Source organism: Tamandua tetradactyla, chromosome 1, assembly GCF_023851605.1.
Source record: "Tamandua tetradactyla isolate mTamTet1 chromosome 1, mTamTet1.pri, whole genome shotgun sequence".
Taxonomy (NCBI): domain Eukaryota; kingdom Metazoa; phylum Chordata; class Mammalia; order Pilosa; family Myrmecophagidae; genus Tamandua; species Tamandua tetradactyla.
In genome coordinates this window covers 33,455,074-33,480,204 of record NC_135327.1, presented here as the reverse complement: position 1 = coordinate 33,480,204, position 25,131 = coordinate 33,455,074, and the positions used below count along the sequence as shown (strand labels likewise).

General features: G+C 41.3%; 1 protein-coding gene across 2 annotated transcripts in view; it reads right to left on the bottom strand.

The window, feature by feature from the left end:
• Window positions 1-25,131, bottom strand: part of ZFP64 (ZFP64 zinc finger protein) — a 79,558-nt gene that overhangs the window by 19,418 nt on the left and 35,009 nt on the right. Inside the window, exon 1 of one of the 2 annotated variants that reach the window (XM_077113917.1) lies at window positions 2,289-2,409. The exons of the other annotated variant lie outside the window; for it this stretch is intronic. Within the exon in view, the coding sequence (XP_076970032.1) occupies window positions 2,289-2,409 (121 nt within the window). Of the gene's footprint in view, window positions 1-2,288; window positions 2,410-25,131 lie in introns of those variants that run through there. 2 annotated transcript variants of the gene reach the window in all.

The following is a 25,131-nucleotide window of genomic DNA, read 5'->3' as shown; positions in this document are numbered from 1 at the left end:
CAGAAAAATGTGTGCTGTCCAATGCTTCTCCCAGATAGACACCTGAAGTGTGAGAGGCCCCCAAGGGGACTTTCTTCACCTTTTACAAATCCAGGAAACCAAGAAGGATCAGAAGCTCACATCTCAGATCCAGCACAGTGGCGCTTTGACCATTTGTGAAACTGACATTTCTTCTAAGTTTGTTTTTTTGACCCTCGGCCCAGGACCATAGGAAGTCTACTAGTTGACCTTTTCCATTACATTTTCCTCCAAAACCTACTTGAGCTGCAAAGCTACTTGCAGATTAGGAGACTTAAAGTTAAGAGACAGTTAGTGTCACAGATCCAAAACGGAGGGACAAAATACATCAGTCGGAAGACTGCCTTTTCTTCTGCGGGGAGGGGGATGGTGTTCCACCTTACTAGACATTCTAGAAGAATGTAAAGCTCTTGGAAGGCATCTCCAGTTGCTGCTCGCTACTGAGCAGGCATTGATTACGCCCTGCTCCCACAGGGGGCGGCGCCTCAAGCACTACAGGACACACAAAGTACCCCTTCTTCCTGCGCCCTAAACACCAGGCGCGGCTCCAGGAGGGTCTGCACTGCGAGGTTTGCAGGAATGAAAAGTGGCCCCAAACCCTCACCAGCAGGGCACTGAATTTCAACTCCAGCTCGGGGTTATTCAGGAATTATCTTTTATTATCGTTTTCCCCAAAAGATTCAGCATTCCCAATTCTTCCTCAATTCGCCCCCATCCCAGGAGAGCCCTCCATTTTCAACTTACCTACTCCTATCTTAAGACTTGGGCACAATTGGGGGGGGGGGGGTCTGCCCTAACGCTCCCCACCACCAACGATGAGGGCGGGGCACCCCTGTAATAATTCTGATTACGGTAATTCTACCCAACTAAGCTTTATTATTACTTTTAATACAAACTCCCCTCCACCACCTACTTAGGAGGTTGTGGTAACAGGCAGTTGGTGTGTCCCTGCAGGTCCGAGCCCCAGCTGAGAAGGTACTCGCCATCTCTCTTTCTCCCTTTTCAGCGCCAGGAAAACGCGGGGTCGGGTGCGCGGTAGGAGAAAGTCCAGTTAAAATCCCTCCCTCCATCTCGACCCCCTCCTTAGCTAAGAGCGAAAGAAAAGGCATCAGGTAACCACCGGGGAAATGGGGTTAAGCCGGCAGAGAGAAGGGAAAGTAGGAACCTGCACTGCCTTAGTAAGATAATCAGAAGGGGAAGCGTCTTAGAAATGCAGATTCCCCGACACCCTCCCCCCTCCCCTGCCTGGGAATTCCGATGGCGGGAGGGGGATGCACGAGGGTAAACAGAGCAATTCAGCATCTCTGAGTTAGTAGCGCTCGGCACCCGCAGCCTCCTCTCAAGCCGAGGATCCACCCACCCAAGGTGAGAATACCGCCCCGGGGCTTAGGGTAGCGGAGGGTCCCGACCCCCTTCGGCCTCTTCTCTAAGTGCAGCCGGCCAAGCCTGCTAAATCCGACCCTCAAAACCTCGCAGGGCTCCCACCTCCTGCAGAGCAGAGGGCAGAGTTCTCCGAAGGGCCCGCGGGACGTTCCAAGATCTGTCCCCCGCGACCTCCTCCAGCTTGGCTGTCCCTTCCGCCCGGACAGCTCTTCCCCCGCGGTCTCCACCGCTCTCCCCCTCACACTCTTCAAGTCGTTTACTTGGAGGGCCCTTTCTCCCCGCCCCCAAATCTCACGCCCTGCTTTATTATGTTTTCCCTAGCGCTCACCCCTAACTTGATGTTTCACCGATTTAAACTCCTGTGTTTTTTTTTTTTTTTAATCTTGTTCCTCCTAGAGCTTAGGGTCGGAATTTTGTCCTTGCTCACCGACAGTCCCCACTGCCCAGCATCGGGCCGGGCACACGGGGAAAACTCAGACATTTTTCAGCTATTTACTCTCCCCCCCCCCCCCCCAACAAGGACGTCCGGGGCGCGGGGCCCAGAAAAATCCACCTTCCAGGCGCACGGTTCCAGCCGGGCGCTCAAGAAATCGAGCACCCGCCGGACTGGGCACCCCTAAGCCCCACTCCGGGGTGTCTGGGAGTGAACTGTCGTTTATCGGCGCTTGGGGAGGGTGGGGTGGGGGTGGTTGGTTGGAGAAAGCCACGCGGGAGGGGGTAACTAGCAAAGGGGCGTAACTGGCCAAGTGGGGGTGGGGGCAAGTCGGAATCCTGGAGCCCTCGTCCGCGCTTCCGCGCCCCTTGCCCAGACCTCAAGCCGGGCGGGTCCCGGGAAGGTCCAGGAAAGGTACCCCCCACCCCCGCCCGGCGCCCGCAGCGCTACTCACCCGACTCCCCCGCCCGCCGTGGCGCAGCCACCTCCCCGCTAGCCTCTGCGAGCTCCCGGCGCTCAGGCCGCCGCTCCGCCGAGCCCAGGTGCTGGGGCCTGGCCTGCTTCCGCCGTGACATGGTCTGAGACTCGGGGCTCCTGGAGACTCCCTGCAAGTGGCCTACTTCACACAACGAATTCCCGGAGTTCGAAAATTACACGCAACCCCCCCCCCCCCCCCCCCCGCAACTCGGCGGGAACACGCATGTCCCGGCAATTCTGCTTATCGGTCGTGCGGGGCGATTTAACCAGAGTCCCGCTGGCTGATTGGCCTGGAGCCAGGGCCACGGGGGTCCTGGGGAAGCGTGGTCCGCGCCCGGGCAGCCTCGGCACCACCTGGGAGCTCGTTAGAAATGCAGACTCTCGGGCTCCACCCTAGACCGGCTGATTCAGAATCTGCATTTTAACAAGATCTCTAGTGATTCGCATGCACATGAAAGTTTGAGAAGCCGTGTCTGCATTTTAACGAGATCCCCAGGTGATTCTTTTGCCCATTAAAATTTCAGAAGCACAGCGCTCCTCCAACTTTAATGTGCACACGAATCACTGGGGATCTCGTTAAAATGCAGATTCTGACTCAGTGGTCTGGACGGGGGCCTGAGCTTCTGTATTTATAACAAGCTCCCAGGTGAAGCCCTTGCTGCTGCAGCACAGGCCACGCTTTTTAGATCTGCTTTAATTGGTCTGGACTGGGACCTAGGCAGAGGATTTTATTTTAAAAGCTCCCCCAGGTGATTCTGATGTGCAGCCAAAGTTGAGAAGCACGACCTCCCCTCGCGGTTCCCAACCTTGGCAGCATGTTCGAATTTGAAATGTGAGTGGAGCCAGCATGTCTCCAACTTCAGGGTGAAGCACTTCCTGGAAAAGCCGGTTAAAAAATAGAGTCCGAAAGTTTTGGATTCAGGGAAGGGCCAGAAATCTGTACTTTTATACAGCCCCCGACGGCCGCCACGCCCCCGGGACTCCGTCGCACTGGGCCTAGGACCACACAGGAGGAGTCTCTGGGGCCCACGGGGGCGCTGGGGCCCTGCCCAGCAGGTGACTGAGGCGTGGTCCTGGGGGAGACAAGCTAATTAGAGTTCGTGCTCAGGCTGGTGAGGACCTTGATGAGACCCAAGGGCCCCCCCCCCCCCTTGCACCAGATGTACGACATCCAACAAGGGGCAGAAAGAAAGCCACCTCCATCCCCCGGATGTTTATTTTCTTCATATCGGGAGTTACTTAAGGCAGGGCTGTGCCCCAGGCTTGTCCGAACCTGAGAATCACGTGGGGCCCTTGAAACGATCCAGTTTTGGCTCTGAATCTGCAGACCAGGGGCGGGGCCTGGGAACCTGTATATTCAACCAACTCCGCGGACGCCTTTCATCATGTGGCTGGTACCAGAAATACCGCCTGCTGCGGCCCCGCGGGGGTTGGCAGCGATCCGTATTTCACCTTCTGTAAGGTTGCTACAGGCAAGAACTCCTTAAAGAGCATTTTTACCTGATTTTACATTTCTCTAAAGCTGAGCTATTTTCCTCAAACTTCCCTTTGATTTGCAAGACGTGAGTTGATTTTATAGATGTGTAACACCAGGTGAGGTCACTGGAGGTTTTTTTTTTTTTTACAAACTTTGAATTTTTTTTGGATTTGTATGAATATATATAAACATATATGTATATATACATTGAGAGACATTTGGAAAATTGTGTTTGTTTTGTCTCTCCTTTTGAGAATATCTTAGAAGGATACTGGATAAACTGGGTTCAGTTGTTGTCTTTAAGGAAGCTAATGTGGGGTCACCCAGGTGCTTGAGAAATGTTTGTGTATTTGCATTTGCATGTATATGTTACTTCTTTCCCACAGGCCACACAGCTACATTAATCAGGCCTTGGTACACAGCACATCACTGATCCATTAATGGCCTACGTTTGGTTGGTTGGTTGCAGCTTGGCTTATGATTATGATTATATTATTTATTATATTATGATTATATAATAAGCACCACAGGCACCTATAACCCAAAACTGGGATTGCACTCGTAATCGACATCTCACGTCTCATGTGTCCTTTTTCCCCTCCCAACTGATAACCATCAGCTGAAGTCTGATACTTCATCCCTTTGCTTTCCTTTTTAGCAATTTTTATGGCCTTTCAATGCATTCCTAAAAGAGTATACAATTTTAATTTTTAAAAAACTTTGCATAAAGGATATGCAATCTTCCAGGAATTGCTTTTGTCACCTAATATTGTATTGCTAAGATCATCCAAATTGCTGTGTCACTGTAATTTATCCATTTTGACTTGTGTGTAATATTCTACTGCGTGAAAATACAGTTTTTCTTCTGCTCTCCTGTTGATGGACACTTGGGTTGTTTCCAGGCCTTTGCTGTTGTGAACAGTGCTGCTCTGATCTTTCTGTAAAGTGTCCGAGTCTCACTAGGTGTATGTACACTGGGGCGGACTCTGTGTGAATGTTGAAGATATAACACTAGCATGCTTACAGTCCCCCCATGCACACACAAAGTATGAGATGCTGAGGAGCTGCCTTGTATTATCAAACATCTTAATTTTTGCCAGTCAAATAGATATAAAATAGTATCTCTCTATGATCTTGATTTGTAACCCTTCTACAAGTCTTATTTCTACCAAAAAAATAAAGTGAAAATTATTAATGTTTCCACAAATATCTTAATTGCAGTAACTAATTAAATTGGTCTCATTTTAATATTTTATGATATAGCCATTCAAAGTTCTGGTCCTAAATTTAGTTAAATATCATGCTTGGTTTTAATGGCTTGATTTCAAGGGTTTTAACTGACAGAAAAAATCTTGCAAGGACATATGGATTTAAATGAAAGAAGGTTATCATTGGCTATGCTTACTAAGCCATGAATCTCCATTTTCAATCCCACTCACAAATTATAAAAAATGACCACTTTTTTTTTGTTGAAATCCAGTTAATAAATTTCCATTTTCCTTGATAATCATCTGGGGGCTTTTGCAAATTAAACTGAAAAGGTTGTATCACTATAACTTGAGCAAATAGATTTCAAATCTACTAAAACTCTTTATTTGGGAGATATTTAAACAGTTTAGAAAATTCGGGTGAAAAGCTGAAACTTGCAGCTATGAGTTTTTATAGACAACAACTTTTGATTGTTTCGGCAACAAAAATCATATAACAAGGGATTTATGGTCAAACATGAATTTCAAAATGCTTTCTCTATAGGATGTTTCTCTTGGAAACCAGTTTTCATTTTTTATCAATCATTCCTTATACATTTATCCTGATTAAAAAACAAAAAAGAGGATGGTGCACCGGTGACTCAGTGGCAGAATTCTCACTTGCTATGTCAGAGACCTGGGTTCGATTCCCTGAGCCTGCCCATGTAAAATAAAAAAAAATTGTAGGTAGTCCCTAGTCTTCATAGAAAGTCTGTTTAAACTTGCAACCTTTGCTGTGTTGTAAAAGAAAAATGGTGATGATCAGTAAATTTGACTTTTAAGTGCTTTGCCAGGAGATAAAGAGTGCACCTCACAATTATGCAAAGAACCGGAGACCCAGGTTCGATTCCTGGTGCCTGCCCATGCAAAAAAAAAAAAAAAAAAAAAGAATTATGCAAAGATTCTTCTGGTCACTCTGCATCTCTTTACTTTATAAAGATTTCAATTAAGATGCAGATAATATAATAACTAAAGCACAGACTTGAGCCAGCTTTAGTTAGGATCCTGGTTCTGTCATGAGCTGTTTGACCTCCAGAAAGCTGCTCTGTTTCCTAGTTTTCTCACTGATAAAATGGGAATGCTAGTGCAGCTAGGCTGGTTGTGAGGATGGAATATGAATTTATATATGTAAAGTGTACAGAATAATGTCTAGCACATAGACAGGCTCTCTGTTAGCTATTTATAATAACAGGGTAAGGAACATGGTTTCTTTATAATAATCACTCAACTCATGTAATTGGCCATTCCACCTAACTAGGCACAGATATTCTGTTTCACCTGGAAATAAAATGGAAGCAAACAAGCACATGGCAACACTACTTCTGAATTGCAGAATTCTGAGACTTTGTATCAGTTTCACTCCATTATATTAAATGAATAGAACTTAATTTTTTAGGGGAAACAAATTATAAAAATAAATTATAACATTTTCCTGAACCCAAAGGGTGCAGGCACCTTACTTGGGACATCCTCTCCCAAACCACCTCATTTGACTTTTATCACTAGTACTTCCATTCTCCACTGTGAATACATGAATACACAAATCTTAATCCAGGTACAAATGATTCCCAAAAGGGAAAGCTAAACAGAAGGAAATCTTATTTATCATTACCTTTGCTAGGAATTCATTTATTTGTTTACTTGATAACAATTTTTTGAGCCCATAACATCTTGTCTGGCTCTGGTCTAGGTATTGGGGATATAGTGACGTACAAGATAGACAAGGTCCAGCAGGGGTATCTGAGAAGTAAACCATTTCACATAGCAATAGGTGCTGGGATCAAAATAAAATGGGGCAAAATGATCCAGTGATGGTATCACTACTGGGTGGTAATGGGGGGTAGAGTCTGGCTAGAAATAACTTGGCCAGCCATGGCATGAGGATAATAGCTCATAATTCTAAAGGAGAACAATGTGGGTGTGTTTAAAGCAAAAACTTGGAGATTCAGTGATTAGGAAATTAGAGATTCAGAAAAGAAAAATGTGGCTTATAAAAATTTGGAAAAAATTTTCAAGTTTACTTATAATTAGAAAAATGCAAATCAAAACAAATTGAAATACTGTTTTTCACCTGTCCAAATAGAAAATATTAAAAACAAAACAAAATCCAACTCATAATAGAAAGGATATGGAGAAACAGGTACTGTCAGATATTGCAGAAGAAGTAAATCGGTGCAACTTCTTTGGAGAGAAACGTGGCAGTATCTAACAAAATTGTAAATGCACCTACTCTCTGCCCCAGTAATTTTAATTTTTGGAATTTAATATGCAGATATATTCATTTGTCAAAGGAGAAATACGTGTGGATGGTTCTTATAGCATTGGTGTAATATAAGATTGCATACAACCTCACAGCCCTTTTTTTAGAAGACTGGATAAATAATTATAGTCAATACCTATTAAAAAATTTAGATCCCTACCTCACATGATTAAAAAAAATAAACACCAACTGATTTAAAGACCTAAACAATGATGACAACAAAATGCAAATTTACAAACAAAACTATAAGGAGTCAGGAAGTTATACAAAAAAAGTAATTTCTGAATCTTTGTAGAGGAAAGGATAATACAAACGGCATATGGAAAAAGATTAAATAATTTTGATTATGTCAGGACTAAAGCTGTACAACAAAACCATTTGAAACCAAGTCAAGACATATAAAATCCAGTTTATATAAAGAATTCTTATGTCAATACAAAAAAACACTAAAATCTAATAAAAAAAGATGGTCAAAGTATCTAAACAGGCAATTCAAAGAAAAGGATACACGAATGGGCAGCAAACATAAAAGAGATGTACAGCCTCACCAGTTATAAGGGATTAAGTATTAAAACAACAATGAATTCCCTCTTTTTCTCCTCACCTTCAGATCAATACAAATTAAGAATGTCTACTATTAGCAAGAGTGTGGAGAAATTGGTTTTCTAACACATTGCCAGTAGGAGTGTAAATGTTTATAGCTACTTTGGAGGGCAATTTGGCAAAAAATTTTAAAATGCACCGTCAAATGAGCCATCAGGTCTCTTTCAGAGAAAATTTACACACATGCACAAGGTGGCATGTACAAGGACACTGTTGCACTATTACTGACATAGCAAAAAAAAAAAAAAAGAAGGCAAACTGAAAAATAAACGAACAACCAAAATGTCCAATAATAGCAGGGATGGCTAGATTAAGCTGAGGTTTAGTTGAACTATGGAACACCAGACAGCAGATTAAAAATAATCAGGCAGATCTGTATATTCAAGTATGGTTAGAGTTCCAAGATGTTTTGCATTAAAGGAAAAAAGTTCCACAGGTAAGCACAGAATTAAACATATATCAAATCCAAATACCTTCTCAATGATAAAATATGTATGCCTGTAGATCCAGAGAAAAAGTACTGGAAGGATACTCACTGGCTATGTGTTAAGCAAGGGTAGGGGTCGAGGTGGGGGTGGGAGAGTAGTTCAAGAGAGGGAAGATTGTAGAATCTAGATTTAAGTGTGTGTGTGCGTGCAAGAGAACATTACCCTTCTTAGAAGTATTTCCTTTTCTTTTTGTCAAAGGGAATGTATTCATGTACTATTTTATTGTGAAAATGTAATAAAATGAAAATAACTGAGTCATAGTACTTATATACAATGCAATACATTCTGTGCAACCAGAGAAAATAATAATGTAGTTCTGTGTGCACTGAGATGGAATATTTTTCAAGACATATTAAGTGAAATAGCCAAAGGATAGAGAAGTATACAAAGTTATGTTGTGGTGTGTGTGTGTGTGCATGTAGATACATTCACACAAATATAGCAGCATTTCTCTATAGAATTTAACATAGATCACACACCCTTGTACTGTGTTGCACACATAAACTTTTGAGTGCAAAGGAGATCAGAAGACTGGAGAGATGAGTTGCCACTAAGGACATGGACAGGAGTATCTGGAGCAAGTTGGCTGGGTGACATTTCTTTCTATATACCTTTTTGCAATCTTTTACATTTTTAAACTTTTAATCATGAAATGTGTCCTACATTCAAAAATATATAAAACATAATTGTTTGATTTAAAGGAATAAATGTAACTGCCAACAACTTAGTACCCAAGAAGCCCCTCACTCGCCCCTATCCACTAACCGCTCCCTCCTTCCGCCACGCCCTCCATCCCCTGCCACTTCTCTCTAATTTTGTGTTATTAGTACTTAAAAATAATTTTATTACCTAAATAGTATGCTGCTTATTATTGTCTCTTTTTGCACTTTATGGTATTTTTTCCTGTGATTTCCTTCTTTATGTCTCTGCAATTCAACATCATTCATTCATCTGTACTCCTTGCTTCCCCTTGTGTTGTGTCTACACCAGTTTGTCTACATCTTCAACAGCCAATGGGTGGTTTCCTTTGGTAATTATGAGGAACGTGGCTATGGATATTTTTGCAGAGGTTTCCTGATTCACATGGGTAAGAGTTTTTCCAGGCTCAGAACCTGCATTTTAACAAAATGCCCAGGTGATTCTTCTGCACAATAGCATTTGTGCAGGACTGGAATCAGAATTGCTTTTAACAAGGTCTCCAGGTGATCTATATGCATGTTAAATTTTGAGAAGGGTTGGAATCAGAATTTGCATTTTAACAAGATCCTGCAGCTGATTTTTATGCACAGAAAGTTTTAAGAACAGTGGGGTGACAGTGGAATAGTTGGGTTATAGCACATGCTCATGTTCGACTTCCCTGGAAAATGCCAAACTATTTCCCAAAGTGGTGATATTAGTTTACATTTCATCATACAAATTATTTTTTGGTATATATTATTTTTTAATTAAAAAGAAAAAAGAAATGGGTTAAAAAGTGACTAAGGCATAGTCTTAGTTAAAAATGGAAATAACCACCATAGGAAACCTATGTTTTTCCTTCCTGCTTCCATGCCCCAGTCCCTCTCCTTCATGCATTAGGATCTGACATGAAATACTGGCTCAGAGAAAGGTACTGTTTTGGGCAACAAAGTAGATTGGGGCCTTTATAGAGAAAACAAACAGCTTCCAATTTACCTACTGGCTCCTGCAGGTTTAGAATTTCCTGAACTGTAAAGGAATGTTCTCCATGAATAGGAATTCCATGCTTCCAGACATGCAGCAAGGTTTGGCAGGCTGGGTGGGCTGGGCTGGTCATTTGTCTACCTACTGCTGAAGAAAAAGAAATTTCTGATCACTTTCAGGCATTGAAGAAATGGCATAGACTAGTTGCAGTTTCAGTTTCCATAAATGTTTCCTCATTTCCTGCTACCCAGTCTCCCTGACTGTGACATTTCCTACTTGGGCCTGTGCCAGAGCCATTCATTTGTTGAACAAGCTTTAATTGGGTTCCAACTGGGTGTGAGGTCCTATACTAACCTCCAGGAATGCAAAAGTGAACCTTTAAGGAAGTCACAGAGCACTCAGGAGGATAAATTGTTAAACAGGCAGATGTAATGCAGTGACAAAGGTTCACAGGTGGTCAGGTAATGCTTCCTGGAAGAGGTAGATTCGTAGCGCCAACTCTAGAGTGAGTAGGCCTTGGGCAGGCAAAGAAATAAGGCAGAGGGTTCCAGACAGACGGAATACCTTATGCAAAGACAAGATAGAAAAGAAAGGCAATTGTGAGGACCCTCAGTCTGGCTGGAGGTGGGGGGTGGAGGGTGTTGGAGATAAGGCCAGGTAGGTTGGTGGGAGCAGAGAAGAAGGGCTTTATATGGCAGCTGGGATATGATGACATCTTCTTTTACTCCTTGCCCTTCTCTCCTGGACATATCTAGAGACAGATCCTAGGTTTGGTTTGGGAAGATCCCTTAACTTTTCCTAGCCTGAGTGACAATGTAGTAAAGCGATGGTGGTGGTAGTGACACCTGTCACAGTGAAAAGGGTGAACATTTACAGATGGTTCACCCTGTGCTAAGAAATATTTTAAAACACACTTTACGTGTAGGATCTCACCAGGGTCCAGCTCTTCACAGTTCTGTGACTTTGGACAAGTCTCTTAACCTTCTTGAGCCTCAGTTTCCTCATCTATAAAATGTGGATAATAATTCTACCATCCTCAAATGGTTTTTCTGGGTATCAGTCTCAAATGTAAAGGAATTGGCAAACAGTAAATCATCAAGAATAACAGTTACCATTATTCTTATAGGCAGTCAATCAACAAAGACCTGATACTATAATAATTTTTAAAACTACCTTAAAACAGCTCTACTGTCCCCTCAAACGTTTTCTTCAAGACCTACATCTGTGATCTGGTATATGAGAAGGAGGAAAGGGGAAGAGGAAGCCAAGCAGATGTGACCAAGAGGGTAAATCTTTGACCAGAATTTAGTCACATGGCCACACAAGGGAGCCTGGAAATGTAGGTTCCAATAGGGTGGCCGTGCACCCACCTAAAACTCAGGTGCACTTCTGGGAACTGACGCCACAGTTACATGGCGCGCACACACTATGGCCCACCTTCAGGATTACTCATTGCAGCCGTGTTTGACACTGTGAGGGACTGGAATAACCTACGGGTTTCTCCAAAGGTCATTTATTGACTAACCCACAAAAGAATATGCTGCAGTGTAAAAGAAAGGATGCGGAAGCGCTTTATGGTCTAATATGGTACTAATATGATAAGAGCTTCTGAACATACTAAGTGAAAAAAGCCAGGGGCAGAAGTATGTATACAGTATGCTACTTTTGTGCAAAATGAAAGGGGTTAATGTGGGCATATATATTCATATTTGCTTATGTTTTCCTACAGAAACACTGGGAGGCTGCACAGTGTAGTGAACCCACGTCCCCACTTGGGTGGTGCTAGCTGGCTTCTGCCTGCCCATGCACCTTTATCTCTTTGCCTGAGGGTTTCTGTGGTTGCCAGCATCATGCAGCCCATGGGTGCCGCAGGCTCAACATGCCGGGCTATCAACCCCTGGCACCTTCACTTTGAAGACAGCCCTTATTCACAGACTGTGGAAGGAGGTGAATAAATACCTCGGTTCCCTTGCCCTCAGGGGCATGCTTGTCACTGTCTCCCAGAGCCCCCAGCCGGGCTGAGCTCCAGTTGCCCACAGCTGTAACTGTACTGAGAATTCCCTTCCTCGCTGCTTTCACCTCCTGGTGTTCCCCAAGGTCACTTCCTAAATAAACGACTCGCACTCAAATCCTTGTCTCGGAGTCTGCTCCTGAGGAAACCCCAATTAATACAAAAGAAACAAATCAAACTGGGTACTCATAGGGAACAGGAAGGGAACACATATTATTTCCATATTTAGCACTGTTGATGTATGAACTACTCCTAACAGACCCCACACAAACATCAGCGGTGCTAGTACTAAAAGGAAGAAGGGCTGACTGGTTTGACATCCACGTGCCATATTTCGAAGATGTGAGTCTCTCTCCCTTCTCCCTTCTCACTGTCCTGTTAGGGGCACAAGTCCAGGGCTGCAAATGGAATGGGGGAAGGCTGAGAATGATAGTGAGTTGGGTTGTGGCTTAGTGAGCAAAGAGGGCGGGGGCTGAATCCATGATTGCCAGGCCTCAGTTTCATCGTCTGGGAAGTGGACATAATAAAGACCCATCCTGCCTTGCTCTCAAAATTGTAAGGATCAAATGTCCCTGCAGGGTCTATAAAGTTCATTCTCAATAATTTCAAAGGTCTGACGATTATTTACTGATTGCTAAATAAAAGAAGAAACTATATCTGGAAAATGTACTTAATTTGAGGCTTTGGGCACTGTGATAAGAGTCTACAAAGAAATAGAATGTATGGTCTCTTCAACGAGGCATTTATCTAGGAGTAGTAGAGCCTGATGAATATTCAAAAATACAGACTTTAGACTTCCGGAGAAGATGGCGGCTTAGTAAGACGCGCGGGTCTTAGTTCCTCCTCCAGAAAAGCAACTAAAGAAACAGAAACAATACGAAACAGCTCCCGGAGTCACGACAGAGACCAAAAAGACAGCGTACCCCATTCTGGAACAGCTGAACGGGCAGGGAGAATCTGCTGCGGTGAGATACCCAAGGGGCGCGTGTTTTCCCGGCCGGGGCGGCTGGCGACTGGGGTCCCCTCCACGCACGTGGCTCCCCGGTCTGACTGGGAACGTTGGATAGCGGGGCCCTCCCGTCATGCTTGGCGTTTCGGGCCAGCTGGGCAATTAGGACCAGCACTTTCCCAAGCCGCGGCGGCCAGCGACCCCCGCCTCCACGCGTGATTTCCCGGGCCGACTGCCGTGCAGACAGACGAGCGCCACGAGCGCCACCTACTGGGCAGGAAAAGAAAAACAGAGCCCAGAGATTGCACAGAAAAACCTTTCAACCAGCTGGGTCCCACACCCAGGGAAATCTGATCAAATGCCCAGACACCAGCAGAAAATAATGGATGACGCTCAGAAAATTGAAGATATGGCCCAGTCAAAGGAACAAACCAATAGTTCAAATGAGATACAGGAGCTGAGACAACTAATGCTGAATATACGAACAGAAATGGAAAAACTCTTCAAAAACCAAATCAATAAATTGAGGGAGGACATGAAGAAGACATGGGCTGAACAAAAAGAAGAAATAGAAAATCTGAAAAAACAAATCACAGAACTTATGGAAGTGAAGGACAAAGAAGAAAAAATGGAAAAAACAATGGATACCTACAATGGTAGATCTAAAGAGACAGAAGCTACAATTAGTGAACTGGAGGATGGAACATCTGAATTCCAAAAAGAAACAGAAACTATAGGGAAAAGAATGGAAAAACTTGAGCAGGGGATCAGGGAACTGAATGACAATATGAAGCGCACAAATATACGTGTTGTGGGCGTCCCAGAAGGAGAAGAGAAGGGAAAAGGAGGAGAAAAACTAATGGAAGAAATTATCACTGAAAATTTCCCAACTGTTATGAAAGACCTAAATTGGCAGATCCAAGAAGTGCAGTGCACCCCAAAGAGAATAGACCCAAATAGGCGTTCTCCAAGACACTTACTAGTTAGAATGTCAGAGGTCAAAGAGAAAGAGAGGATCTTGAAAGCAGCAAGAGAAAAACAATCTGTCACATACAAGGGAAACCCAATAAGACTATGTGTAGATTTCTCAGCAGAAACCATGGAAGCTAGAAGACAGTGGGATGATATATTTAAATTACTAAAAGAGAAAAACTGCCAACCAAGACTCCTATATCCAGCAAAATTGTCCTTCAAAAATGAAGGAGAAATTAAAACATTTATAGACAAAAAGTCACTGAGAGAATTTGTGACCAAGAGACCAGCTCTGCAAGAAATACTAAAGGGAGCACTAGAGTCAGATACGAAAAGACAGAAGAGAGAGGTATGGAGTAAAGTGTAGAAAGAAGGAAAATCAGATATGATATATATAATACAAAAGCCAAAATGGTAGAGGAAAATATTATCCAAACAGTAATAATACTAAAAGTTAATGGACTGAATTTCCCAATCAAAAGACATAGAATGGCAGAATGGATTACGACCCAGCAATACCACTGCTAGGTATCTACTCAAGGGACTTAAGGGCAAAGACACAGACGGACATTTGCACACCAGTGTTTATAGCAGCATTATCTACAATTGCAAAGAGATGGAAACAGCCAAAATGTTCATCAACAGACGAGTGGCTAAACAAACTGTGGCGTATACCTACGATGGAATATTATGCAGCTTTAAGACAGACTAAACTTATGAAGCATGTAATAACATGGATGGACCTAGAGAACATTATGCTGAGTGAGTCTAGCCCAAAACTAAAGGACAAATACTGTAAGGTCCCACTGATGTGAACCGACATTCGAGAATCAGCTTGGAATATATCATTGGTAACAGAGACCAGCAGGAGTTAGAAACAGGGTAAGATAATGGGTAATTGGAGCTGAAGGGATACAGACTGTGCAACAGGACAAGATACAAAAACTCAAAAATGGACAGCACAATAATACCTAAGTGTAATGTAACTAGGTTGGAACACTGAATGAAGCTGCACCTGAAATATGGTTTTTTGTTTGTTTGTTTGTGTGTTTGTATCTTTTGTTTTTGTTTTTTTTCTTTTTCCTTTTTATATATATATATTAGTAGTATTATTATTTTAATTCTCTTCTCTATATTAACATTCTATATCTTTTTCTGCTGTTTTGCTAGTTCTTTTCCTAAATCGATGCAAATGTACTAAGAAATGATGATTATACATCTATGTGATAATACTAAGAATTACTGAGTGCATTTGTAGAATGGAATGATTTCTAAATGTTGTGTTAATTTCTTTTTTTTTTGATTAATAAAAAAATTAAAAAAAAAAAAATACAGACTTTGACGTAGGACAGACCTGGTCAAGTCGTAGCTCTATAATTCTGGATGAAAGCCCATTCTGGAACTTTAGTTTTCTCATCTGTAAAAAGAGCATTCTTAAACTATTTGCTGTATAAGTCTGCAATGAGGATTAATGAGATGATTTCTGTAAAGGTTTCGGGGCATTATTTGGCACACAGGAAGTAGTAGTCAATGAAAATTACTTTTCTTTCTTTTACTATCTATTACTATAGATACTCAAAGTTTCCTTTGACTCAATTTCTTCAATGGAGAGTATATTAGTGAGCATCTTACATTTGCAAGGAACAAAACATTCAACTGCATTAAGGGAAAAACAAGAATTTGGGTTGAAGAACCGACAGAACACTTTAATTTCAGCCGCAGCTTGATCCAGGGACTCACATCTGTACCCTGGGCTCCGTCTTTCTCCTCTAAGCTCAGCTGGCCCGTGTGTTGCTTCACTCACAGGCAGGTCCTCTCTTGAGAGCAGCTTCTGCCATGCCCCCTGGGCCCCCACCTTCTGGTGTTCACGCCCAGGCCGCCCCTTCCCCGCGAGCGTGGGCTAGACCTGGTGACTTGCTTCCAATGAATAGGAAAAGGGACAAGTGAGGGATGTCAGTTCTGAAACTTAGTTACAAAAAGACCCTGGTTTCCATTATGCTCACTCTTCCTGACTCTTGCCTGCTTGCTTTGATGGAAGCCCGCTGCCTGGTTGTGAACTGGCCTATGGCGAAGCCTGGGAGGTGAGATGCTGAGAGAGCCTCAGCTCCAGGGCCCACGGGGAGCTGGCTCTGCCAACAGCTGAGTGAGGGGGCATGATGGCAGATGCTTCCCCTCTAGGGGTGCCTGGTACACCGTAGCTGCTCAATAAATGCTTGTTGTATGACTCCGGAATGAATGATGCCTTGCTAAGTGAAAGGGAAAAAGGAAGACAAGGTCCAGGACAGTATGTAGAGCAAGAGCCCATTTAAAAGAATCAAGAAAAAAAAAAGTATAAATCAGCACATAAAGCATAGAAAACTTCTGTGGTTTCAAAAGAAACCACTTCAAGCGACTGCTTTTTTGGAAGAGCGTTGGAAATCCAGTGTGGCAAGGAGAATCATTTTTCATTCTCTACTACATTGAAATGTTTGAATTTTTTCCCTCTGTGCAATTAAAACATTTACTATAATGGGTAGATACATGATAAAGGTATATAGAAACATATTAGGTGGTATATAGAAGTGAGAACAGGAGTGTTCACTGAAAAATTCTTTCAGTTTTGTTGTATGTCTGAAACTTTTTATAAAAAAAGCATTGGGGGCATTGCTACTTTAAAAGTTCCCATTTTATGATGAAACTGAAGGACTGTACAGCCATGAGGTTGGTGGCTGGTACCCGTCCAGCTCAGAGGGAAGGAAAGCACCCATGGTGGCGGGGGCAGGGTCTCTCTCTGCAGAAAGTCATCCAGGTCTGCACCGTTAGAGGTGGAACCTCCTAAGCCAGTTTTCTTGACAAGGGAAGGGCTGAGTCTAATGCAGTGACTTCTATGTTTGCACGGACCCCAAATTCTACCCCACTGGGGTCCTCAGCACTGGTCGGCGACAGGACTCCAAGCAGAGCCTCTCACTTTGGGGATATATTCATTAGGGTTTGTTGATTTCAAGCAACAGAAACTGACTCTAGTTTATTGACCCAGGACAGGAAGTTACTGACTGGCAGGATGTGAGTGAGCTGCGAGTATGGCTGGGAGGAGTCGGGGGCTGGGCTCAGGCGATGGGCAGCATGGGGCAGGCCGGTCAGCTGTGCCCACGACCATGGTACCTGCAGGGGCAGTCTGCTTAGGTTGCTCAGGGGCACCTCGGATACTGATGCACCAGCAGCCTCTACAGCTGGACCCTCCTGTCCCCAAAACAACTGCTGCTGCTGTTACACACTGTTCAACAGAGGCTGCTTACTGTGAATGAACTTTAACCTCTCCCTATGTTTTTGTGCTGCTTGCTTGGTCCTGGGCAGAGCATCTAATTGGCCAATCCTAGTTCATGTGCCCATCCTCCAGCTGCTAGGGGGAGGGAGAGGGAGTAGCTGATGCCCTCCAGCTTGTACGACAGGGGAAAGGTACTGCCTTCCTTTAAGCCAAAAACAATGACAGGAGTCTTCTACACAGGAAGGGGTTGGTTCCTGAGCAGTCTTAAGGATGAATACTATAAGCCACCAATGGCTGAATGTAAGATACATATACTCTGGTCATTAGAGCTGCTATTGTACACAGCTACAATAATTAGTTATCTACTAGGTGCCAGGCACTTGACATTTATGATTTAATTTAATATGTCCTTATAACACTGTAATGTAGGTGCTGCTTTTAACCTTATTTTATAGAAGAAGAAACTGAGGTTCAGAGAGGTTAGGTCACTTGTCTGGGCCATGTATCTGGGAAGATGCAGAGATGGGATTTGAGCTCAATTCCTTTTGACCCCATTGTTCTTAATGACTAACCTCTACTGCCAAATGTCTCAGTCTCCACGAGTTTGTTGTACAAGCCAGGCTGAGAGTGAGGCATTTGCTCTCCTGCTTAAAGGTAACTTGGCTGTGTTTATAGTGTTCACACTGGACTAAGTTGAAAGATGCTCTTTAAGGATGACTACCGGCTGACTTGCAAAAAATTGTATTAGTGAGAAAAACGTATGTTCTCTTGGGCCTTCAATGTGTCAATCCTTTAAATTAAAACAGACTCTGGTTATCCTTTTGAAGACACATGGATTTAGCACAAAGTGAACTGAATTCTCTTTAGGAAGGTATTAAGTTTCATAAAAGCTGAAGCCTCTCCAGTACTTTATTCCTTTCATACATCTTCCCCCAGGGGATGCTGTCGTCTCAGAGCCAACAGGGAAAATGGTGCCTTTAACAAAAGAGGCTTCTTTGGAGGCTAAGGTCTTGGGCAGATTGGGTAGGGAGTCCTGTGGACAGATCTTCCTTTAGTGGAAAGGGAACTGTCCAGAAATAATTAAAAAAAGAGTGGGTGGAAGGAAGGAAGGAAGGAAGGAACAGGATGGAAAAAGAAAGGAAGGAAGGAAAAGTAAATGGGAGGAAGGAAAGAAAGGAAGAAAGAAAGAAAGAGAAAGGACAAAAAAAAGAAAAAGGAAGCAAGACAAAATAGGAGGACCAATTGCATTTACACCTAAATTTTACAAGGACAGATTCTTTTCTCATCTTACTTGTGCTGATAGTTATTTCAAAGTTGCATTGTAGGAAAAACATTTTATCCATCCAGATAAATACTGAACACTGATTCCGGCAATTCAGCAGAAAATCGTAAGTTGAAGATATCTGTTACAAGCCTACAGTATTAGTTAGATCTTGCTGTGTAACAAACAACTTCAAAATCTCAGTAGCTTTCCATAACAAATATCTGTTTTCTTTTTTATGAGTTCCCGATGGCTCTGTTGGCCTTGGCCCTAGGCTCTAGGTTGGTTTCGGGCTTGTTCAGTGTGTTTAGTTGTTTCTCCTCATGCCAGCAGCATCACAGGGCGTGTTCTTCTCCTGGCAGATCACTGAGATCAAGACGAGGACACTCGTACCTTTAAAGCCCCTTTGAAGCCCCTCTTCCCAACAGGTCCACTAATATTTCACCGGCCAAAGCAAGTCTCATGGCTTTGCCCAAACTCAACAGAACAGGGAAGCATACTCCACTCTCCATGATGCCAGTGGGCAAGGACGGGTAAATACAATGCTGTAATGGGGAGGGGAAAGGGTGCAGACTTGGAAACAATCCAATCTATGGCCTCTACTAGCATTGCAAATAGGAATGAATCACACAGCTAATAATAAACAGATTGACAGACTGATACATATTTACAGTAATAACAAATTTATACCTACAACTTTAGGTGGAAAGTTTTGTGACATGTGACTTGTCATTTTTGGTATGAAATTGACCCACAGGATGTGAAAGGAATCTTTGCTTTGCTGTGTTGTCGCCACATTCTACCACGAGGGGGCAGCGTTGGCCATCACTTCACAGCTCTGGGCTCGGCCTTTGATCAGTGACTCCGTCATAGAAGAGGCAGGTTTACACCCATCCTCCCAGCATAATTAACATGAGTGAGCTCTTCACTCTCAAACGTGCAGAAGTTTGGATGATGGGCTATAAGGTGGTTCTATATCTATGGTAAAAATGATCATATAGATTTCTTTTGAACTACCCTCTCAGGAGCTAATTCTCTACAAGAACCATTATTTTTTGGTTTGCCTTTTCCCTTCTAGAAAAATGCTCCAGTTACAAATGATCTCTCTTTCCCCAGATCTTCATATGTGCAGCCCATCTTAGAATGCTCATTGGCTGTTGCTCTCTCCCCTGCTCTCAACTGTCTAATTCCTATTTGTCACTTAGACTCAACTCACTGTTTTCCCAGGAAGCCCCCTTTGGATCTAGCAAATTGGGGCTGTGTGCCGTGCCCGCCCCCCATCCCGTGCTACCCGTGTCCCTCATTAGAGCATGTGTGTGCTGAGACAGCTACTGGCTTGCCTGCCTGCCTGCCACACTAGACTAGACTGTAAATTTCCAGAGGGTAAAGATCCGGCCTGTCCTATTTCACCATCATTGGATGCCGTTTTGTCAATCAGTAGTCCCTGAATGAATGTGTTTTAGTTATTATTATAAAATATGCCAGATATACGAAAACAGAAAATAATGATCCCCTCGCCCCACTTCCTCCCCACTCCACTTTCCCTTGCTCACTCTTCACGGGCCACATTAGTGTCAGACATCCCAGGCACCTTCCTGTTTAAGGGTTTCTGCCCTGGCCATTCCCTCTCCAAGCGCCCTCTTCCTGATGTCCACTGGCCCCTCCCTCACCTCGTTCCAACCTCAGCTTCTCAGGGGGGCCCTCCCTGGCCACCCTATTAAGACTGCAATCCACTTCCTCACCCCCCACTTTCCTTGCCACATCCCATTTTTCCTTTGTTCTCCTGTTTCCACCTTCTAAGACACTATAATGCCATCTAAGTGCTGTGTGCATAATGCATGTGTGTATTTTGTTTCTTATTTGTTGTCTGTTTCCTCTCACCAGAAGGTAGACTCCACAAGGGCAAGAATCAGTTTTTGTTTCATTGATATGTTCCAAGTTTCCAGAACAATGCCTGACACTGCCATCTTATCTCAACATTGCTGGGTGTTGAGACACAAATATCAAATTTTTCATTTCCACTGGAACAGAATTTAAAGACTATCTCCAAAGATAGCATTCAATTGCCAGGACAAAAGAAGCATCACCTCTGTGTCCTTTCTGAGGAAGCTACTCAAGAATATACTATAAGTGAATAAAAACAAAACTGAATCAGAGTAAAGATCTCAAGATAGGGGACAAAGAAGAAGAGTAAGAGAAACTGTGATGAACAATGAATATTTAAATCTAAATGGAAGATGGTAAAGTGACGAAATGTAGGGGTCTGCTATGGGACAACATATAACAAAAGCTGGGAAATAAACTTGCCCACGATCTTAGCAAAACTCAGGATTTCAGGAGAGGGGGTTAAAACTCAGGATTTCAGGAGAGGGGGTTGTAGAAGGATTTGGGGTGCAAAGGTCTCCTCTCAAAAGGGAGGAGACTTTTCAATGGAAGGTTGAGGCATGGTTAATATTTATTTGTGATATAGTAATAGAGAAATACAAATTTAAAAATAAATAAGATGGAAGTGAATAATACTAAATAGATGTTGCTACTATATATGCAAAAGATTTAAATTCCTCTATTATCTATTAAAGATAAAGACCTAGAGAACCTGCTAAAGAAAGACATAAAACAAAAGAATGGACAAAGATAAAGCAGGCAAATGTAATAAAATATAAAAGAGGACTTAGAATATTAATATTAATAAAGTATAATTTAAGGCCCAAAGCTATTAAATGAAAAGAATAGGGATATAATATAAGAGTAAGTGGTAAAATTGATGAACAATCTACAATAGCCACAATCCTTTATGCATCAAACAATATTTGGAAAAATATAAAAGCAAAAACCCCTGGTAATATAAGAAAAACTTGATTAAGAAAACAATCATAATAGGAGGTTATGGTATATTTCTTTCAAAATTAGTTCAAATGGACAAAAAAATAAGGGAGGACTGGAAGGGTCAAATGACAAAATCAACATAATTGATGCATAGAAATTTGAGCCCTAGAGAGAATATAAACTCTTATCTGCTATCCACAAAACATTTATACAAATTCATAAATTATAAAAAACACATTTTTACTGGTGTGAATCTTGCTGGTCATAAATCTTACTGGAAACACATGAATCTTACTGGTTGGATTCTTAGGCCCAAACCCCTCAATACCAGAAACCTAAAACCTAAAACCAAATACGTGGTTTCCCAAACTATAATTCAAAAATAAGAAAAATTATTCCTGGATTCTGCCCTATTCTTCCCTCCCCAAATAAATAAACAGATCCTTAAACTGAAATAATGAAGTATCTAGAAATTGATGAAAAGGACATTTCATATAGAAAATCTATAAAGATATAGATATTAAAAAACTGTGAAAGACTTTGAAATGAACAGTAAAGATTGCTAGGTGTTGCTTTAGTTAGACATTGCTACCTACCATAACTCGCCAAATCCCAACTGTAACCATTCCTGCCAATCCTAAAGAATACCTAGGGCAATATTTAATTCTGTAAGGGTTCCATGCACTAGGGTAACTTTCCAAAACCTACAACCTCCAGATGGGTCCCTGAACCAGATAAATCCTGAAACACAGAGGGGCCAGCCCTTCTAAAACATCAGCTAGTTCCATCCCCCTATCCCACATTATCAACAGCCCCTTCCAACATGAAAAAGTTTGAATGGTCATAGCCCAAATACCCCTAAAGAGTGGGAGAAAGATCAAAGGTGATGGTGGAGTTACCCGGAGAAGGTAGGGTTTAACAAATGAGTGTGAGTGCTAAATCATTATACTGATATTCCTTTTAGCCTCCAGTACCTTGGAGCAGCTAGAAATAAAAACTTAAAATTGTGGAATTGTAACCCATACCAAATTCAGAAATCTATTCTACAACTAACTGTTACAATGTACTTTGAAATTTATTGCTTTTATGTACATATGTTATTTAAAGAGAAAGAGGGGTATAACAGAGAAGATAAATGAGTATGACTGCTGAATCATTATACTGATATTTCTTTTGGTCTCCAGTGTCTTGGAACAGCTAGAAGAAAAAAACCAAAAATCGTGGAACTGCATCCCATACTGAACTTTAAAATCTGCTCTATAACTACTTGTTAAAACGTACTTGGAAATTTATTGCTTTTTTGTGTATATGTTATATATCACAGTTAAAAAAAAAAAAGATTCCTAGGTAGCCTGTCAAATGCCCCCTCTAGATTATCTGATTCTATAGACCTTAGAGCTTTTCATTGTCTTTTACCACTTTGTAAATTTTGTAAATTTACAAATTTATATGTAAATTTTATATGTATTTGGAATGCATAATAATGCAAATGATTCATCCGTAGGAATGCAAACAGATTTTGTCTGGTAGAATGACAACTGAGTATTGCCCTGGGAATTCTGACAATTTTGTATCTGTTGTAAAATAATTTTAGCATTCTTGATTGTTTCCTGTATAAGCATGCATTCACTGAAGTCTTCTTTTTTCCCTTATTAAAACTGATGAATATAAATAAAACCTTTAACACATGTTCATTTTTATCTGAATGAGAGTCATGATTTAAATTTTTAAAAAATTATCATTTAATATAAGTGAAGTCATAATGGGAAATGTATTACTTGAATTGCTTTTATTATTAAAGACTGAAAATAGTGAACTGAAGACAAGAAAATTAGAATAACAAAATAAATGGAAAGAAGAACAGTTGGAAAGAATTATTGAAGATAAAAGCCAAAAGCTCAAATGAATAAAATGGAAGAGGGGCAGAAAACGAATAAATAAAAGCAAATGCTGTATTTTTATTTTAAAACAAATGACAAAATAACCCCTTGGCAAACAAACTAAGGAGAAGACTGAAAATAAAAAGATATAATAAGAAAGCTGACCCAAAATGCCAAAGATACTAAAATAATTTTTAAAAGAATACTAAATAGATTTACACAGATTTGAAAATTTAGAGCAAAGTGAATAATTTTTTTATAATTTAATTTTAGCATAAAATTTAGCATTTTATGTTAAGCAAACATAAAATATCAATGTGAATCAAAAAAAAGTATAAAACCTGAACAGACCAGTAATAACAAAACAACTGTGAAATTGTTAAGGATGCACAAGGAAAAAGGGCATCAGGCCCAGATAACTCTACTGCTGAGTTCTGTCTAACCTGACAGAACTCTCCTGAAGGAAAGAGCCCCAGTTTATTTTCAAGTAGCAAATGTACAAGAAGCAAGTAAAGAAACACCAGATAGCGATAGCACAAAAAAGAAAACTAGAGATCAACTTCACTTGTGCATATAATTGTAAAAATTCCAACTAAAATGTTAGGAAATGAAAGCCAGAGATGTATTTGAAGAATAATCCAACATGACCAAGAAGGTTTGCTCCGGGACAGCTAGGTGATTCAGTCCTAGGATGTGTCTTGCACTAATTCATTCCATCAACATATTTAAAGGCAAAATCCAAATACTCATATCAAAAGACGTTGAAAAGACATTTGATAATATTCAGCAATGCACCTCAGCACTTTGATAACAACTCTAAGCAGAAATGGGAGTAGAAGAAAATGATCTAAATATGATAAAAACTATCACCCCAAGGAAACAGTGTACATTATATTAAATTGGAAAACTCCATTCAAGTTAAAAGAACACAACAGGGATACCAGCTGTATCAACATTGGAGTTTGGCTACTGCAATAGGTCAAGAAAAAAAAAGCAGTATAAAAGTAAGGGAAAAGATAAAGTAATCTGTAAATGAGATAGCTATATCATATGATCATTATAAATAATATTTATCAGAGAACAAGAGTTTCTAATAAATGTATTATTTATTATTTTTCTAAGGTAGCCCAATATAGACAAACATACCAAAAATAGCTTTTCTTTATGTTTTTAATGACTAATTATTGTAAAATGGAAAAAAATCCTATTCACAATTATAACAAAAATTATAGAATAGTAAAAATAGTATAGACCCTGTATAATAAGAAAAGACTAGATTGTATATGAAGATATAATAAGATAAAATAGATATAAGATATTATTATATAATAAGATATAATAAAATCAACTATATGATTTTATAATAATGTTTCCAACTAGAGTTGAATAAAGGTTTTTGGGTAGAAGATTTAACATTAGAAAAAAAAAGTCATTCTTTTCACAAGTTCATATACAACATTGATATGATTCCAATCAAAATTCTCCAAAGGTCCTGACCAGAAAGGGATAAGAAGTGTAATTAATAAAATATCAGTGGCAGAGAGAGTTCAAATAGAGTCAAGAGACTACTCTGGAGGTTGCTTTTATGCAAGCTTCAGGTAGACCTTGCTACCTATCATAACCTGCCAGCCCCCAACCAGAACCATTCTAGCCAATCCTAAAGAACACCTAGGGCAATATATAAGATTCCAGAAGGGTTCCAGGCACTAGAATAACTTTCCAGAAACCTAAAACCTCCAGATGGGTTCCTGGTCCAGATAAGTCCTGAAACCTAGCCCAGCCTCTCCAGAACACCAGATAGTTCCATCTCACTACCCCACAAAGTGACAGACCCTTCTAATACAAAAAATTCAGAATTGCCATAGCCCAAACAACCCCAAAGAGAAGTATGGAAAGATCAAAGGTGATGGTGGAATTATACATAGAAGATAGGATTTAAC